At 36.5% G+C, this 20,682-nt stretch overlaps 1 protein-coding gene across 4 annotated transcripts in view; it reads left to right on the forward strand.

The window, feature by feature from the left end:
- Positions 1-20,682, forward strand: part of SNX4 (sorting nexin 4) — a 54,497-nt gene that overhangs the window by 13,865 nt on the left and 19,950 nt on the right. For all 4 annotated transcript variants that reach the window (XM_040250157.1, XM_040250185.1, XM_040250167.1 and 1 more), the window contains 6 exons: positions 56-177; positions 5,889-6,024; positions 6,102-6,251; positions 6,713-6,760; positions 13,798-13,853; positions 17,394-17,466. In XM_040250157.1, coding sequence (XP_040106091.1) covers positions 56-177; positions 5,889-6,024; positions 6,102-6,251; positions 6,713-6,760; positions 13,798-13,853; positions 17,394-17,466 — 585 coding nt within the window. The remainder of the gene's footprint in view (positions 1-55; positions 178-5,888; positions 6,025-6,101; positions 6,252-6,712; positions 6,761-13,797; positions 13,854-17,393; positions 17,467-20,682) is intronic.

Below are 20,682 nucleotides of genomic sequence, written 5' to 3' on the forward strand. Positions count from 1 at the left end.
GGGTTTTTTTTTCAGTATCATTTAAAAAGTTTTTTGTTGTTCAATTTTTATTCAGATGACAGAAAATAATTTTTCATTGAAGAAGATAGAAATTAGTGTTTCAGAAGCAGAAAAGCGAACTGGAAGAAATGCCATGAACATGCAGGAAACATATACTGCTTACCTCATTGAAACAAGGTAAGTGATGAGAATTGTGTCTGAGATTAGAAAGAGCTTTGGTAGCTGTTGATGCAAATTCTGTTGTATAATGGAATCATTTATAGGTCATTTTCTTTTAGTTTCTTTACTTTTTAACAGTGACAAGATTTTCTTTTACTCTGGTACTCTTAGTAGCTACATTTGAATGTATTTGTTTTGGAGGGAGGTTACTGGATGTTACTTGATGCTTGCTTTAGTGTCAGGTAACATCCAGATCCCATCCACATCACGGGCCTGCCCATGCGGGAGACACGGGTTCGTCCCTGGTTTGGGAAGATCCCACGTGCCTCAGAGTAACTAAGCTCATGTGCCACAACTACCGAGTCTGTGCTCGAGAGCTCGGGAGCCATGACTTCTGAGCCCACATGCCACAACTACTGAAACCCAGCCCCTAGAGCCGGTGCTCCACAGCAAGAGAAGCCGCCGTGCACCGCAGCTAGAGAAAGCCCACACAGCAGGGAGGACTCAGCACAGCCACAAATAAAATTATTCATTTTAAAAACTCACCAGGAAAGTCTTTTACTTCATAAGGAAAAAGATAAATGAATTAAACTGTTTTGTCTAGGGAAAAGCAAAGGATGTGTGTGTGCGGTCATGTCTGACTCTTTGTGACCTACCAGGCTTCTCTGTCCATGGGATTCCCAGGCAAGAATACTGGAGTGGGTTGCCATTTCCTTTCCCAGGGCCTCTTCCTGACCTAGGGATCGAACCCACATCTCTTGTGTCTCCTGCATTGGCAGGTGGATTCTTTACCACTGCACCACCTGAGAATTTTGCTTATTATAAATAGTTTATATAAAGACTATACCGACAAGCTCTTTTCTTTCTGTGAACTGAGAAGAAATGCTTTCAGTTAAAACAAATAGGGGGGACTTCCCTGGTAGTCCATTAAGACTCCATGCTTCCATTGCAAGGTGTGCAGGTTTGATCCCTGGTTGGGGAAATTAGATCCCACATGCTGTGCAGTGTAGCCAAAATATAAAAAAAAATTAATAAAAAAGTATAATCCATATTTTTATAGAAAAGTAGAGGGACTTGCCTGGTGGGTCAGGAAAGTATCCTGCCCATGTACATACATGCATATGTATCGGAGAGATTTTTAAGTTAATTTTAAAAAAGTATGGTCCCATGAGAAGGGTTTTTTTTTTTTTTTTTTTTTAAGTTAAATTAGCTATTTTAAAATATCATACTTTAGAAATTTGTATTGGCTCTAGCTTTTTAAGTAAATTCTTAAATTTAATGCTAAAAAGGATATTTTTAGTATATGCCTGTTTCTTCATCCAGTTGAACAATGAAATTAGCTGTTGATTAGCTTTACTGCTAGAAGAACCTCTTGATTTCAATAATCTGGAATAATTTATAGCTGTTTACTCTTTATTTATTATAGTTGTTTACTCTTGACTTTGAAATGAATAGAGAATTATAATTCAAAAGTTGGAGTTAGAAGCGACCATACATGAGTAACATAGTTAGCCTCTGGATAAATATCTAAGTGGATCATCAGTAAATAATGTGGTACACAAAAGGATATTGAGTTGACGTTCACACTTACATTTCATTAATTTTAAAACTGATTCTTAAACTTTAAAATATATAGGAATCACTTGGAAAATTTGTTAAGCTACTGAATTTTGAGTGGGGTCCAGGAATTAATACATTTTGAGCTTAAGTTCCAAGTGTTTTTGAAGCAAATGAGCCATGGACTGTAGTTTTATCTTTCAAATACAAAAGCTTTACATCTTAAGATAGTCAAATTTATCTTTTTTCTTTATGACTTGTGTTTTCCCTGTCTTAAATTCTTGCCTATCCCATATCATATACACGTCCACTTTGAGAAATACTGTTTATAGATACTGTTTATAAATAGATTATTTTGTCAGTACTATAACTGACCTTCAGCAACCACAGAACCCTGGAATTTATTATTTTGGTCATGTAGAATTCTTGCTGTAATTCAGTGTTAGGCAGAGTATCTTGGACACTATGAATATTGTTGAGCCTTGACATTGACTAAAAGTTCAACTTTTATCACATAGCTCATCTCTTCTCTGGACACAAGAAGAAAGTCAGTTTAGCAGTTGCCTGTTGTGTTACAGTTTAATAGGCTAAGGATTAATAAGGCTAAGGTCATTGGTTTTAGTTTTTCCAGAGATTTTTATGTTTTCCTGTTCATAAAGCATGAACCCTTTTAAAACAGGTAAGAATATTGTAAGTATTAATAGGTAAGAATGCCTCTTTGTCCTGGGAAGCTACATGATGTTTTTACTTAATTTTTCTAATTTGTAAAGTAGGGCTAAAGATCCTAATACTTTGTCAAATTAAATGGTTTAAATGGTTAATTTTTATTTAAATATTGCATGTGAAACCACTTCAGTTCACTTCAGTTGCTCAGTTGTGTCCGACTCTTTGCAACCCCATGAATCACAGCACTCCAGGCAGGCCTCCTTGTCCATCACCAACTCCCGGAGTTCACTCAGACTCACGTCCATCGAGTCGGTGATGCCATCCAGCCATCTCATCCTCTGTCGTCCCCTTCTCCTCCTGCCCCTAACCCCTCCCAGCATCAGGGTCTTTTCCAGTGAGTCAACTCTTCGCATGAGGTGGCCAGAGTATTGGAGTTTCAGCTTTAGCATCATTCCTTCCAAAGAACACCCAGGGCTGAAGGAGTTCAGAATGGACTGGTTGGATCTCCTTGCAGTCCAAGGGACTCTCAAGAGACTTCTCCAACACCACAGTTCAAAAGCATCAATTCTTCAGTGCTCAGCATTTTTCACAGTCCAACTCTCACATCCATACATGACCACCGGAAAAACCATAGCCTTGACTAGACAGACCTTTGTTGGCAGACTAACCAACAAAGGTTGCTTGGTCTAGGTTGGTCATAACTTTCCTTCCAAGGAGTAAGTGTCTTTTAATTTCATGGCTGCAGTCACCATCTACAGTGATTTTGGAGCCCAAGAAAATAAAGTCTGACACTGTTGCCACTGTTTCCCCATCTATTTCCCATGAAGTGATGGGACCAGATGCTGTGATCTTCGTTTTCTGAATGTTGAGTTTTAAGCCAACTTTTTCACTCTCTTTCAGTTTCGTCAAGAGTTTTTTAGTTCCTCTTCACTTTCTGCCATAAGGGTGGTGTCATCTGCATATCTGAGGTGATTGATATTTCTCCCAGCAATCTTGATTCCAGCTTGTGGTTCTTCCAGCCCAGCGTTTCTCATGATGTACTCTGCATATAAGTTAAATAAGCAGGGTGACAATATACAGCCTTGACGTACTCCTTTTCCTATTTGGAACCAGTCTGTTGTTCCATGTCCAGTTCTAACTGTTGCTTCCTGACCTGCATACAGGTTTCTCAAGAGGCAGGTGAGGTGGTCTGGTATTCCCGTCTCTTTCAGAATTTTCCACAGTTTATTGTGATCCACACAGTCAAAGGCTTTGGCATAGTCAATAAAGCAGAATAGATGTTTTTCTGGAACTCTCTTGCTTTTTTGATGATCCAGCGGATGTTGGCAACTTGATCTCTGGTTCCTCTGCCTTTTCTAAAACCAGCTTGAACATCTGGAAGTTCACGGTTCACGTATTGCTGAAGCCTGGCTTGGAGAAGTTTGAGTATTACTAGCGTGTGAGATGAGTGCAATTGTGTGGTAGTTTGAGCATTCTTAGGCATTGCCTTTCTTTGGGATTGGAATGAAAACTGACCTTTTCCAGTCCTGTGGCCACTGCTGAGTTTTCCAAATTTGCTGGCATATTGAGTGCAGCACTTTCACAGCATCATCTTTGAGGATTTGAAATAGCTCAAGTGGAATTCCATCACCTCCACTAGCTTTGTTTGTAGTGATGCTTTCTAAGACCCACTTGACTTCACATTCTAGGATGTCTGGCTCTAGGTGAGTGATCATACCATCATGATTATCTTGGTCATGAAGATCTTTTTTGTACAGTTCTTCTGTGTATTCTTGCCACCTCTTCTTAATATCTTCTGCTTCTGTTAGGTCCATACCATTTCTGTCCTTTATCGAGCCCATCTTGGCATGAAATGTTCCCTTGGTATCTCTAATTTTCTTGAAGAGATCCCTAGTCTTTCCCATTCTGTTCTTTTCCTCTATTTCTTTGCATTGATCACTGAAGAAGACTTTCTTATCTCTTCTTGCTGTTCTTTGGAACTCTGCATTCAGATGCTTATATCTCTTATGTGCTATTAAATATTTGTTAAATGATTGGAAAAATGGGGTAGTTTTGTGGTCCAAAGAAAGTCTTCTCTATGCTTTTAGGTGGCTTCTGCTGACTTCTTTTTGTGGCCTTTGAAATAAAACAAAGCGAAAACAACTTGTAGCAGCTCTTCTAACAGCCTTTAGATGTACTGCCTATAGGCTATATTTTTCTACTTTTTAGCAAGATTTGGGCTCTGTTGGTAATGATTTTGAATAATTTGAATCTTGATATTAACCCAAGATATTGTTTTTTTAGCTAAAGTTGAAAATCTCAATTAGAATAGTTTTAGTCAGCTAATGGTTAGGTCAACTCTTTAAAATGAATTATCATTTAATAATCCTCTATCTTGCCATTAAAGCCATTTGTATATTTTGAATTTCATATTATATTTCCCTTTTTATTAATATACAGTGAATTAATTTAGCAAACTTCGTATGTAAATAATAAAAACATTGAACATCTTGTGTTGAGCATGGCATGGTGTATATATTTTCTCCAGAGTTTATTCTGAGACTGATTTAGCCTCTTTGCCTTTATACTGTACATGTACAAATGCACATTTTGGTTATATGCATGTTTCTTGAAGGATTTGTAAGTTATTTTCAATTAGGAAATGAGAAGGTTCAGATAATGTTTAGAAGGCTGATGTTTTCCAATAGTCATTATGCTAGTAGAAATGATAAATAGTCAAAATAATTTCAAATAGTCTTTTTATGATTTTACCCAGCTTTCCCCCAATTTGAACTTTTATATGGGTGACTCATGGCATTGCCTGCAGCTCTTTATATTAAATACAAGACTAAAATTGATTTGTTACTTCCCTTCTTGCCACTCTTTCAGAGTTAATTGACATTTTACTTTTGTGGCTGTTTTCTGGTACTTGGATGCATCTGATTCATTGATGTTAAATTGAGGGTTTTTTGGTGTCATGGTCTTTGGCATGAATGTTGTTCTCTCATGGTGGCGGTTGTTCTTTCATTGTGGCAATTAAAAATACTTTTTTCTTTAATGAAACACTGGTTTCATTAAAGTCTGGTGAAGCCAGACTTTCACTATATTGTAAAGCCAGCCATTATGTTAACGGAATTATTTTACATTGAGGCTTTTGTTGAGAAGAATATTCCTAATATGACTATTTCTGTCAAGTTCACATAGGTTTTCTATAATGAAGTAAAGTGGTTAGCAGTGAGGGCTTGGGAATCAGACAGATCTGAGTGCTCTACCCACAAATCTTCGTGATTGAAGGGAAAGCGTATACCGTGCAGCTGCTTCCTCATCTGTGAAATGGGGACAGTAATCCCTGCTTCACCAGGTTTGTTGCAGGGATTAAATAATACATGAAAAGTTCTCAGTGCCTGGTTCATAGCCCTCCTGGTTCATAAGCATTCAGTAAATGGAGTTACCAGTTTTAAAGGAGGTCGTATGCATGCATTTGTATTTTTTAAAAAACACTGGAAATCTTTTTCTGTCTTTTTCAGGTCAGTTGAACATAATGATGGTCAGAGTGTCCTAGCAGACTCACTGTGGAGGCGGTATAGTGAATTCGAGCTGTTGAGAAACTACCTTTTAGTTTACTATCCACATATTGTTGTGCCACCTCTCCCAGAAAAAAGGGTAAGGAGTGAAGTGATGGTGTCGTTGAGAAGTAGTTAGCATTGAGACTATTCTTCATGATTGTTTTGTTTATCTAGGCAGAATTCGTTTGGCATAAACTCTCTGCTGACAACATGGACCCGGATTTTGTGGAAAGACGACGAATTGGTTTAGAAAATTTCCTCTTGAGAGTCGCTTCACATCCCATCCTTTGTAGAGACAAAATCTTCTATTTGTTTTTAACACAGGTATTTTTCTTTTATTTAGTCTTTTAAAAAATTTCATTTGACTTGGGATTTTTAAAATTTTAAATTGTGGACTGCTTCTTCTTAAGGATTCTCTTGGAGCCACCCTTTGTTAATTTATATGTATTTTCACGGTTTGTTTTGTTTTGAATTTCCAAAGTATTGTATCATTCTTTTGGCTAACATTTTTATACTTAAAGATACTAAAGATGGTACTTTTTGGTATCACTTAAATGATATCAAAGTTAGTCTAGTTTTTTGAATCCTGGATCTATAAAATTTTGGGGCTGTCTCTGGTAATCTTTTGGAATCTCGATTGTATGTGTAATTGTGCAGTGAAAATAATTCTTTTTTAACTCTTCTCCCCCATCTCCCATGAAAGAACAGAACGATGGGTATTTAATTTGGGATATTACTTATGGGCTATTTTACAGTGATATCTAAAGTTAATCTTTAATTTTTAGGAAGGCAACTGGAAAGAGACGGTAAATGAAACTGGATTTCAGCTGAAGGTAAGGGTAATTGTATGAAATAATTTGTCATGTTCGTTTATATTTTCTAGCACAGTGCAGTGCCTTAATGGGTACTTGCTATTTATTGAATGAGTGAACGTTGGAAATAGGCTTTACATCTAATAACACTGGTAAAGTTTTTAAAGGAACAGTGCAGTTTATTTTTGATTGGTGTAATTTTTGTTAATAGTGAGACTATAATGGGCATGTTTATGTATGAATTTAATTCTCTTGGGAAAGAACATTTTGAAGCAATAATTTAGGTATAAGCTATAGATTTTCCCCACAGTATAGTCATATTATGCTTTTTATGCTTTTTTCTTTCCTCTGTCTTTATTACTGTCACTGTCAGTGGTGCCTGCATAATTGCTTACTCAATTAGATAGAAAAGACACTTGTAAAGGGTTGAACTTGGGTTTTCCTATCTTAGTAGGCTAAAAGAGTAGCCATCAGTCATGTTTATTTTGTATACTGAGACATGGTGGCCAATTTTGAGTGGGCATAGGATTCATTTTGTATCAGTGATACAGGTTTAATTAGATTTTGATTGTTCATCATATTGATCATTAGAATTAGTGTTTGGGAGTGGAACTGCTACCTAAAAATTAAAAAGCGTGTCAGTCATAAGATGACTACCCTCACTCTGTTCTGCTCTCCCCTCCCTCTGGTTTCCGAAAGTAATTTAACACTGCAGATTTTTAAAAGTTTTCATCTCCTACATAAACAGAATAGGTAAGAAGAAAAAGTAATATAAATTGGTATATAAATTGATAAACAGTTCATATGATATCACAATAACAGAAGTTCAGTAGGTTTAGGCAGCAAGAACAGAATGTCTTTACAGTAATTTTAAGAACTAGAGATTTATGCATTGGCATATAGATATTTTAATTTTAACACAAAAAGACAGAAGACATTTTTTTCTGCACAGAAAATGTAATTAAGTATCTAATTTTGTCATAAACCAATTTTAACTTACTGGTTCAACTTCTGAGTTATCTGAAACTTCAGATAACATGAAAAAATTAGTATTTTCTTAGCTGTAACTCACTATGGTGCTCAAAAAGAGAATAATGGAATTTTAAAGATGATTTGAAATAACTCTGAACTTTAAAAAATAGTTTATATTTTGATAGAATTTTATGAGAACTAGTCCAGGATTTCTTAGGAGCTAATAATAAAGAAAAGAACAAACTGGTTTTTTTGGTGATGTCTCTTTATATAATAGAAAATTTTAAAACTTTTAAATTTTTAAAAGTTTCATTGATTTAGTCATTATTTTAGTAACTAGTTATCAGTTGTTTGTCCTTAGCGCAATTTTTGGGCGTAACTGGGTGGCCTTGAGAAAATGCATGAATTTCCCCATCCGTTTAGACTATTCTGTCTACAGAGTGCTTTGAATCTTGTGTGTCGGTGCTACCTAAGTGTTTAGATATAATGTTTTATATTTGGGTAGCCTTACGGTAAAATCCTAGTTTCACTTTTGTAAAATCTTTGAAAGGTAATACTCTGTACACAGTATTAATAATTTGAAGAGTAGGAATTGAAATGGACTAGACATAAAATGTAGGAGAAGGCAATGGCAACCCACTCCAGTACTCTTGCCTGGAAAATCCCATGGACGGAGGAGCCTGGTAGGCTGCAGTCCATGCGGTCCCTAAGAGTTGGACACGACTGAGCGACTCCACTTTCAGTTTTCACTTTCATGCTTTGGAGAAGGCAATGGCACCTCACTCCAGTGTTCTTGCCTGGAGAATCCCAGGGACAGGGGAGCCTGGTGGGCTGTCGTCTATGGGGTCGCTAAGAGTCGGACATGACTGAAGCGACTTAGCAGCAGCAGCAGTAGCAGCAGAATAAAATGTATAGGGAGAATTTGGAAACACTTGCAAGGAAATGGAACCTTTTGGACTAACGTGCATGTATGTGCATGCATACATTCAAGCATGTACGTGCATCTGTGTATATCTATATATAGAGAGAGAAAGACTCACTTCTCTTATCTGGAGATTGTGTATTTGGTAGTTATAACTAAGCTGATCAGTCAAAAGGTGGGATTTAAAACTGACTTCTGAGATGTTCAGATGGATGTGACATAACTTACTACAGTGTTTACAGATACACTTTGGTCCTTTCTGATAGTATCCAATTAATTTTATTGTAGTTATCCAAACAAACTTGATTATTTTTAGTCTGCAGCCTCCTAGAAAGTTTTAAAGGTCTAAAGGTGCATACTGCTGGAGTTAGGCATACTGTGACAATATTTGAGAGAGTTGACAGCTGAGCCTGCCGGTAAAGTGTAACAGTGAGATGAGAGTCAGACACTTCAATACTGGGGTCTGTGGCATGGTGCCAAATCCCCACACACCTTTGTAGCCTCTCGGGCTTCATTGCATCACAGGTGGATTCAGTATTAGTTGTTTATAGTGGTTACTTTGAGGCTTCCAGAAAAGGTTGAATTGCTGGCTGAGTACTTATAATTCAGTGTTTTTTCTTCTTCTTCTTTTTAGCATGCAACTAGTTTTTTGATGTAAAAAGTTTTTTTAATTCAGTGTTTCTTCAAGTGTGGTCAGTTGGCTTCATGAGTCTCAATTTGTTGGGATTGTTCAGAATACTGAATCCTAGAGTTCATTGCAGACATACTGACTCCCATGGGCCTAAAACTTGACAAACATTGTTGTAAGATGACAGATAAGAATGTTTTTAGGAAGATAATTTTAAAAGATTATTAAAATTGTTTAGAAAAAAAGTTTAGAACCAAAAGCAGCATTTTGTCTGAATATCATTAACATTAAATGTTTACTGTGTGCTTAAGCACTGTACTCTGATACAGTGTTCATGGTTTTTTTGCTGGCAGCTGCCTCAGTACCTTTGAGGTTAGTTCAGTATTATCCCAGCTTTTTAGGTCAGGAACTTGAGAAAGTGACTTAACCCACGGTCATATAGTTGTAAGTGGTAGAGGCTGAATTCAAGTCCAGGCCTTCTTAATTACCATCCTGTATTACTTATCTTTTCACTAGCTACTTATATAATTAATGTATATAAAGATGGTTGGTAAAGGAATGTTGGAAACTATATTTCAGTGAAAATGAGATTGTTCTGAGTCAGACTGGAGCTAATATAGTGTTATAGGTCAATAATGAAAGTGAAAGTGAAGTCACTCAGTCGTGTCCGACTCTTTGCAACCCCATGGACTGTAGCCTAGAGTATTATACTCAGCAGGATAATTGTAAAAATTTAGTTTTATAAAAGTCTGTGCTTTATTTATTTATTTATTTTGGCCATGCTGCATGACTTGTGGGATCTTGATTCACCAACCAGGGATTAAACATTCAACGGAAGCCCTTGACAGTGAGCGCACAGAGTTCTAACCACTGGACCGCTAGGGAACTCTCTCCCCTCCCCTCCCTTCCCCACTCTTGTTCTTCATTTAACACAAATATGAGCAACAGACTTTTTCATCACTTATATATTGGCATTCCTTCGTTTTTCTTGGATGTCTATATGATACTTCTGTTAATTCACTGAAGGGAGAGCAGAGAATTTCTCTTTAGAGTAATGAACATATTAACTAGTTACTTTAGTTTAAAGAAATACCATTTTAACCTAGTTACATGAAAGTAAGTGTCATCCATATGCCCAAATCTTAAATGAATTTAGGCTGACTGGGAAGTATCTAGAACCTTGTTTGTCACTTGGAGCAGGAACTGCCAGAGACAAGATCTGAGCCTTTAGTATCTCTGCTAAATCTGGAGATTCCAGATGCTAGGTACCTACAGACTGTCAGATATTCTTCTAGGTGCTGTGGCTCCAACTGTGAATAAGCTGGAAACATTCATAAGCTCCATGTTCTCATGGAGCTTATACTGAAGTAGTTGAAGTTGAATTAACATCTATTTAAGATACTTTGAAAGTTATAGGTGATAAAAAAGAAAGAAAACAATTATTGGTGTGAGATAATATGACAGCTGGAATTTTTTCCCCAGGGATTATTTTGAGATATGATAGTATAATTTATTGTTCAAATGGAGACAGTTTTGAGAATAAAAAGGGGCTCTGCTAATAATTAGGTTAGGACAGCAGGTGTAAACCAGTAGTACTGTTCTGGGCAAACTGGGTCACATGGTTGAAGAGAACATTTGAGCTGAGACCTGAATAATGAGAAGCCTGCAGTGGAGTCAGCCTAAGGGGTCAAGGAAGAAGAATGTTAGAGACAGGGCAAGCTGGTAATGGTTTACTAGGTAAGGTTTGGAGGAAGATAAGAATCTGAAAATGAAATAGAGGAAAGACAAGGTCTAGAACAAGAGAAGTATAGTATGTAATAGGAATTGGAAAGGGAAAGGGAGGTGGGGATTAAAGAATATGGGAAGGTATTAAGTTGGGACTGTAGAATAGTGGGGTTTTTGTGTTTTTTTTTTTTTTTTTCATTCATCCAGTATACTTACTGCATGTTTTTCTTGTGCCAGGCATTGGGAAGTGTTGGGGATACAGGAATGAAAATGCAGTTTAAAGTAGTGCCATGGCGGCTGTTGTGCAACTCTCGGGGCCCTATTCACATTATGTTTTCCCTTGTGGCTCTTATATTTTCACGGACAGCTAGGAAACAAGCAAACAACCCAGGGGATTTCAGACGGTGCTGTAGCAAAGGAGACAAAGTAGGGTGGTATGAAACAGTGGCATAAGGGCTTCTTTAGATATTTAGTGGGGAATCTGATAAGATGGATGAACGGTAACCTGTCAGATTTGGGTAGGGCTTCCCTTGTGGCTCAGCTGGTAAAGAATCTGCCTGCTATGTGGGAGACCTGGGTTCGATCCCTGGGTTGGGAGAATCCCCTGGAGAAGGGAAAGGCTACCCACTCCAGTATTCTGGCCTAGAGAATTCCATTGACTGTATATGTATAGTCCATGGGGTCGCAAAGAGTCGGACATGACTGAGTGACTTTCTCTTTCACTTAGAGACCTAGATTTGGGGAGAAGTTTCTAATTTGATGACATTTTAGGTAGTTTCTCTTTTTATGGAATCTTGTGATATGATGAGCAGATTGAGTGGGGTATTATGATGGACTGACCTGTCAGTGTTTGGTAAGCAAGGTTAGGATGGTGATGGTTTACATTTTATATGCCTTCTATAGTAGTAAATTGGTAATATTAAAAGTAAAAAATAAAATTGCTGGGATTCAGTATGAGATTCAGAAAAAGATACACATGAAAATTTTCTTTTTTTACTTATGGGTTTTATGTAATTTCATCCTTACTTAAAGAATCTCATTTGCTTGTGCCTATAAAGTCATTAACACATCCGTAATTTGAAATCACTTAACACAAGGGAGTCATATATGCCTTAAATTCATATATGCTATAATTGAAAGGAGTTTCACATGCATTAGCTCCTTTGCCCTTCAGATGTAAGAATTTCAAGAATTGGTAAAATATCCATTTATTTATTAAAAACTTTTTTTGGGGGGGCCATGCCACATGGCATGTGGGATCCTCATTTCTTGACCAGGGATCCAACCTGTGCCCCCTGCATTTGAAGTGTGGAGTCCTAACCCCTGGACTGCCAGGGAAATTCCTAAAATATATCCCATTTTAGAAATAAGAGAATCCCCTGAATTCAATGACAACTTAAGCTTTAGATATTCTTGATGGCTCTTTGAATTGCTTTTGGTCTAAAGTTTTAGGATGCTGGATTTGTGGAGTGGTGTATTATTGCAGTTTTGTTGTTGTTGTTTTTTAAGTTGTGTAATCTAGGAAGCCTTAGTTGTTCTGGTTTGTTTGTTTTATTATTTGGGGAGTATTTGTAATTAGGGTTTGTAAGTTGGAATGATATAAAATGTTCAGGATGGTTGGTATTTTCAAAACCAAATCATGTTATAAATTGTTAACCGATTGAGCTACACCTTTTGTGGTTTTTGTGCCTTGGTCAGGGGAAAAAATACATTTATGTATATATTTTAAATGAGGACATAGACAAAGAGGATAAATTTTGATATGTGAAATTATTATTTAGTGTTGATCCCTCTGTCTCTCCTTTGAAATAAGGTAGAAGTGAAGAGGTTTCCCAAGTAAAGAATCTGCCTGCCAACACAGGAGATGTGAGCTCTATCCCTGGGTCAGGAAAATCCCCTGGAGAAGGAAATGGCAACCCACTCCAGTATTCTTGCCTGGGAAATACCATGGACAGAGGATGCCTGGCTGGCTGTAGTCCACAGGGTTGCAAAGATTTAGACACCACTTAGCAACTAAGCAGCAGCAGAAATAACTAAAGGTAGTTAAATAGTTATGTCAGAATATCTAGAAATAAGTAAAGGTTGTTTAAAAGTTGTGTTGTAATGTTTTCTGTCAGCTAGAAAGGAATTAATATGATGTCATCTAGCTTGTTTTCCAAGAAGGCAGTGGCAACCCACTCCAGTGTTCTTGCCTGGAGAATCCCAGGGACGGCAGAGCCTGGTGGGCTGCCATCTACGGGGTCGCACAGAGTCGGACACGACTGAAGAGACTTAGCCGCAGCAGCAGCGGCTTGTTTTAATTTAGTACAGGCATTTCCATATTTCTTTTTTTTTCTAAAATACTGATCATGAAAATGAGAAAAACCAATGTACATTTGGTTTATGTACATTGAGAATGGCCATCTGAGAATGACCCTCAGTAAGGCACAGGCTTCAAAGCAGTAATTTTATTTAGTTTATATATATAGATCATTGTTTTTCTTGATTTAGAGAAAAAGTAAAATACTTTTTGACACAACCTATTCTGAGTTATAATAATGCAGAGCTGTATGCTTGCTCGCCTGTTGGTATTTACCGTTGTTTTACTTTGGTATCATTGAATGTCATGTATTCAGTTTAATTTATAGTATTATTTTTGCAGTGTTTAAAAAATAACTACTAGGTGTTTTGGGGGGGTATGTTTAATGTGTTTGACACAAATAATATGAAGAAAAGTATACTTGAATAGCTTAATTCTAAGGGGAAAATAAAACTGTTTGGATTTATACCCTGAAATATAATTGTATTAAGTGAATAAATTATTTTTTCCAGGCAGACTCCAGGTTAAAAGCGCTTAATGCAACATTCAGAGTGAAAAACCCAGACAAGTAAGGTTTTGTTTTAATAACAGTTACAATGTTGTTTTGAATGGTGCCTATCAATCTATTTAATTTTTCATTTCTGAATGTATGCACTTTATTTGCTAAATATTTTAAATAGTAATTCACATTAGTGAAATCCTTTTACAGTCTAAAACTGATTTTGAAATTTGATGATTTTATTGGGATTAAGGTTGTAAGTAACTGAAGTTTTAGAAAATTAAACCACTACTTTTTCCTGGAAGGATTTATTAAGTGTTATTGAAGGTATCAGAAAAATGAGGAAAGTAATTTTAATTTCGTATAAAATAGGTTTTCTTATTAGACTTTGCTTGTCAGATATGTGCAGAACTCAAGATAATATATTATCTATTTTAATAATAAACTCTCTACTTTGAATGCCAAGAAAACTTGATCAGTAAATGAATACTAGTATAATAATTTCATGGAGCTATATCTATATGACAATTACCTGACTTCATTAATGTTAGTTTGGAGTTTGTGAGAGCGTTTCTATATTAAAGGAAACTGTGTATTCAGAAATAACTTTCCGGAGGGTGGAATCTAGGTACTTAAGATTTGGTTTTGCTCATTCTTGGAATTTGGCAGATAATTCAGGCTCTTCGTCGTACGGACCTTTGCCTGAAGCTTAGTTCAGCTGTACTTTCCAGTTAGAAATGTGCTTAGGTAGATGGAGTTTTTCCATACTTGGCGACCAAGTTTACGAGGTCTGTTAGTTTCTCTAGTCAGGCCTTCAAGCCTTAACTTCTACATAGTGTACATTCTTAGCAGACAGAGGCCAAGTTTGCATAGTCTGACAGCCTGTTATGCTGATTTTCATAAACCATAACATATTAATGTAATGCCTCTACTTTTTAATATAACTTTTGAATGTAAGATGTAAATATTAATATTTTAAAGTTTGGTAATTAGGGAATTGTGATGGTAACCATTGAGGTTTTCACTTTTTTAATAGACTTTGTTTCTTAGAGTAGTTTTGGGTTCCCAGAAAAACTAAGTGAAACATCATACAGAACCTCCCGTATCCCCTCTGCCCCTACACCTGCATAGCTGTTCCTGGATACACACAGCCACCCCTGTTATCCCTTTCCAGCGTGATACATTTGTTAACGATTGATCAGCCTGCATTGAATCATCATGATGCCTGTCAAAGTGCATAGTTTACATCAGGGTTCACCCTTGGTGTTATATATTGTATGGGTTTTGACACATGTACAGTGACATGTATGTATCATTATAGTATTATGAAAAGTATTTTCACTGTGCTAAAAAGCCTCTTTGCTCTCCGTTTTTATCTCTTCCTCCCCATAACCCTAGCAACCACTGTTCTTTATACTGATTCCATAGTTTCGCCTTTTCCAGAATGTTGTATCATAGTATGGAGCATTTTCAGATAGACTTTTGCTTTACAGTATGCATTTAAGATTCCACTGAGTTGTTAATAAAGATTATGACATCCATAATATATAAGAGGTGTTGTCTAGATTAAGAACTAAAATTATGTCACCCTCCAGAAAAAGCTTTGGAATATGTAAGCAGTAGAGTTTACGACATTGGTGAGTGTATATTCGTTAGAGGGGCGTGTAGATGAGACAGTTTAAATTAATATTTTAATGTTGCTGTTACTTAAATGTTTTTTAATGTAATAAAAAATGTATTGTCAATTGTATGTTTGTCTTCCCTTTTCTGACCATCTTTTCTAGACTGCTAAATTTTATTTAATATCCATATTATAGAATTTTAAGTGTGATGTGGCCAATAACCTAACCAGGGGAGTTTTTTGCTCCTAAGTTCTTGTTAAAGTATATAATTAGTAATAGAATTTGTTTGCCTTAAATTTTAGATTAGAGAATTATCTATATCAGTCATTGTTGTAACAGATTTTTAATATGTAGAATCTCTGTTCTAGGTCTAGCTGGCCCAGTAGATAAATTATTATTCATACTATTACTAAAATAGTTTATATCACTAAAATACTTTTTTTCTGTTCTTTCTTACAATCTAGAAAACCAGAAAGAGTTTCAGAGGGAATATCAAAATGATACCTCCTTCATGCATGTTTATTTTTCTTTGCACTGTTCAAAGCAGTGAGGAGGAGGACCTTGAGTCTTCTACTTTCTTGTGGCAGTATTTGGCTGATATTTAGGAGGTAGACCAAGTGATTAATAGAATGTATGGCATGAAAGAGAGAAGGAAATACAGGTGGCACCTAGGTTTCATTCTTAAACTGCTAGGGAGTACAGAGAGAGATTTGATGGGATAGGGGAAGATAAGTTGAACTTTGGATATGTGAGCAGCTACTAATCTGCTAATCTAATCTGTTAGCCAGTTGGCATTATAGATAGAACATTTAAAGAGAGAGTTTTGGGCTGGAGATAGATATTTGGAGTTAAGCTGCATGTAGATCATAATCGTGAAGCTTTGTGAATAAATCACATAGAGTACGGGCTTCCCACTTGGTGCTAGTGGTAAAGAACCTGCCTACCAATGCAAGAGACCCAGGTTTGATCCCTGGGTCAGGAAGATCCCCTGGAGGAGGGCATGGCAACCCACTCCAGTATTCTTGCCTGGAGAATCCCATGGACAGAGGAGCCTGGTGGGCTACAGTCCATAGAGTTGCAAAGAGTCAGACACAACTGAAGTGACTTGGCACGTATGCACACACATAAAGTATGTAGACCGAATGATTGGTTGTAATATGGCGAGGACCTAGGGCTGAACTCTAAAGAAACCAGTGCTTGAAGGGTGTTTTCCAAAGTATAATCTGAGGATTACCAGCATCTGAATCCTGTGAGTGAGTTTGTTATAAATTCAGATTCCTCAGTCCCACTAGGGCCTCTGTGTACAGTTACGGTGATTACTCATGCCCTCTTTTACTTAAGGGCCCGCAGTTGTATTTATGGCAAATATTGTAGCAGTCCTTTGCACACTAAAGTTGGCATTATAAGAGATGGATGAAGGAAGTCAGTCCTGCAAAGAAGACCTTGGGAGTGACCAGACAGTAAAAGGGAAAATCATTAGAAATTAACAGTGACGTCAAGGAAATAAGTTTTTGAGGAGGGTGAAGTAAGCTGTTATATTGCTGGAAGAACAGTGATATCTAAAGTTTCAGGTTGTTATGGAGAATGGCAGATATTAGATTATAGAAACAAAGATTACTGAGCAGCGTGAAGATAAGGGTTAGAGATCATGAGTTTATGTCTATACCAAAAGATTTTTTTAGCACCATAAATTTTCTCCTGTTTTCTTTTTTTCCCAAGTAATTTTTCATACCAACAAATTTTATCTCTATCTCAGTTCCACGGTGTAAATTATAAAGTATTACATCTTTTCTTGGCTTTAAAAATATCTGAAGAAAATGTGGTTATTTAATTTTAGAACTTTCTGAGTTTGTATCAGTGTGTACATGTTTAAGGCCAGCATATGGTTAAATAGAATCAGTTTCGTTATTCTCAGGAACTGCTGTTTTGTCTTTCAGTTTTTGACTGCTTTTCAAGAAAAAAAATGATGTTTTGTTTCCTATTTCAGGAGATTTATTGAACTAAAACACTATAGTGATGAACTCCAGTCTGTCATCTCACATCTCCTTCGAGTCAGAGCTGTAAGTGGTCACCAGAAGCTTTTTGACAGGTGTTTTTATGGAAGTGCTTCTCATTTAATCATTATGTTTTTAAGTAATGGAAGGTGTTTTTGATGAATAACTGATTTTTATATTCAAATTTGGTGTGTTATTCACCTAAATTGCATTTTTTTAAAATTGTGAAATTTTTTCTGGCATAAATAACTTAAAGAATTTTAACCTATTGTTTTCTCTGTAGTCTGTATATGGTTTCTTTTTTTTTCTTCTTCTTAGTATATGGTTGTTTTGACATTTATCCAAGGGCCTGCCATTTCAGCATTGGAATATAATTGTATGACTTTGATCTACATATTCTTTTATTCTTTCAAGATTTATTTTTAAGATTGGTGAATAGTTAATATTAAGCCATTCTGTGTCTGTGCTCTTAAATTATACTAAATAAACTTATGTAGGGTAATGGTCTGCTATGACATGAGGAACTAGAAATATAGCAATAATGATTGTACTTACCTGTAGAGTTTGGCTGTAATAGACATGGAGAAATATATTTTGGGGTAGATTAATGTAGTACCTGAAAAATGTTGTATCATCCACTCTGGTCCTTTGGGGTAACCTAGAGAAAACCTCAGAACTGGTCTTAAAGGCTTTGAAAGACTGAGTTACCAGGTCTAGTATCATATCTTACACTCATTGGAATAATCTTGAAATGAAATATATCATCTGGGATTTGTTTTAATGAAAGAGTCTGCTGGTAAAGGGTGGAGAGTAGGGTCAATTTTAGATGCAACTTAATTGGCCATATGATAATTGTTGAAGGTAAGTGTTGGGAAATGAGAGTATATCCTACTATTCTCTACTTTTTGTATGTTTGTATGAAGATTTTCATATAAGGGAACTCTCCTTTTGAAGTATCCTCATATTGGCCCAATCTGTGTAACCATCCAGAGTACTATAGGACTCTTTATATAAATTGTAAGTTACTTTGTAGGAAAAGAAAAAGGTATCTATGAGAATTATTAGAGTAGAGTCAAGAATCAGGTATTGAAAAGGACTTGTGAATTGTTGAGATAAAATTCCTAGGCCTCTAGTTGCTTTGAAGTTACCTAAACAAATAAGGCAACAGTTCTTAATAAGGAAAGTGAAGGTGGGGTCAGAGACATCCCAGAAGACTGGAAGAACCCTTCATACTGTTTTTGCCTTCTGTGTCAAAAAACCTGGAGAATTTACTTAAATTAGAGGTCTGGCTGATTCTTAAAGACCTTCCACCAAAGGGAAGAGGGGACACACTGTGGAAGGTGTCATGCCACAGGAAGCTGGACAGCGCTGGGTGTCTTGGGTAGGCAGAGGCACGCTGCTAAGCAGTCACATAACCAGCTCCAGGTATTGAGAGAGTCTCAAGCAGTCGTTCACATGCAGAAGAAACAAAGGGAAAAGGTAGAAAAACCAGCCAGAGTCAGATTTATTGAAAATATCAGAGATGAGTGGTGAATTGAACAAAATGTAACAGTTAAAACCCAGAAAATCTGTAAAATGTAGGGAATAAGTTTGAATGACATTTAAGGGAGGGAGGAAATAACTGTCTCTGTTGTAAAGCTGTGCTGCAGATCATCTAGCCTGCAAGAAGGTATGGGTGATTGCTCTCATAAAGCAAGTAAGAAAATTATCACAGTCAAGCTAGGGTATCCAGTGATCATATTTGGCTTTCTGCTGAAAGTATATATATATATTTTTTAACTTTATTTTACTTTACAATACTGTATTGGTTTTGCCATACATCAACATGAATCCTCCACGGGTGTACATGTATTCCCAATCCTAAACCCCCCTCCCACCTCCCTCCCCATACCATCTCTCTGGGTCATCCAAAAGTATAGTTTTGAATGTGATTAATACTTAATAATCTTTAGAGATCATGATAAAATGTAATAGTGATTTTACAGAAAATTTTGAGTCTTGCACACAGCTGTTTCAATACTTTGTACATTTCATTTTGAGGGCTTCCCTCATGGCTCAGTGGTAAAGAAACTGCCTGCCAATGCAGGAGAGGCGCAGGTGACTTAGATTTGATCCCTGGTTTGGAAAGATCCCCTGGAGAAGGAAATGGCAACCCACTCCAGTATTCTTGCCTGGGAAATCCCACTGACAGAGGAGCCTGGGGGGCTACAGTCCATGGGGTTGCAAGAGAACACGACTTAGTGACTAAACAAGAGCAACACTTCATTTTAGCCCTGTTGTTTTTCTATTTTTAACCATGCCAAGCTTGTTTCTGGTCTTTTATTTGCCGTTTCCTGGACCTGTACCCTTCTTCCCCCATGCCCTACCCCCAGGATCCTCACTTGGCTTATTCTTTTGTTATTCAGTTATTGGTTCAGATACCTCTTGAGAGAAATTATCTATCTTGAGCATCCTATATAAAATGCGATGCAGGTTTCTATCATTTCTGTCATTTTCTGTCATTCTGAACTTGTTAATTATCGCTTGCAAGAGCAGGAGCTTTGTTTTCTCACTGCTGAATCCTGAGAATAGTGCTTGACTCGAATAGCACCCACTATGTATTCATTGAATGGATGAATAAATAAATGTATGTGCTGATAGTTTTATGTTTAAAAAAATCTTGAAAAGCAGTAAGATAAATTGCTCCTTTATCTTAATTATAACCAGCCAAGGGGAACTGGTTAGTAATGTATATATGACAAGAACTTTTAAAGAAAATGACCTTGTCATTAAACAGCTTGTAATACATAAGTAAGAGAATTCTGGGTAGATATTTACCCTAGACTTTATGAAAACAGGCTTCAGAAACTTAATTGACCTGAAAGACTGCTTGAGCTCTTCAAAGGAAAGACAGTACTTGATAAATAAGATAAATGCCAGGGAAAAATATGGAATAGCTAAAATCTTGATTGTACTAAAATTAGGAAAAAGGCTTTTTAGTCATTGACAGTAACATAAAAGTTAAAAATGGAAGGTTAGAACCCAACACTGATAGAATGCTGAAAACAACAGAGATCACCACAGGGAGAGCCTTTTTGTAACATTCAATGTCAAAAGAAGAAGGCTTAGACACTGTTGGAGACATGATGACTTGTTAACAGATAAAGAGAAAATATAGTTATTTCGTTATCTTTTCTGTTGAGGAAAACTCTTTTGAAAGTCTTGATAGAAAAGGCAAAAAATAAATGACAGGTTAAAGAGTTAATATTTAAGATATTAAAACAGAACAACCAGAAAGGGTGG

The sequence above is a fragment of the Oryx dammah genome, unplaced genomic scaffold, assembly GCF_014754425.2.
Source record: "Oryx dammah isolate SB20612 unplaced genomic scaffold, SCBI_Odam_1.1 HiC_scaffold_2, whole genome shotgun sequence".
In the NCBI taxonomy this organism is placed as follows: Eukaryota; Metazoa; Chordata; class Mammalia; order Artiodactyla; family Bovidae; genus Oryx; species Oryx dammah.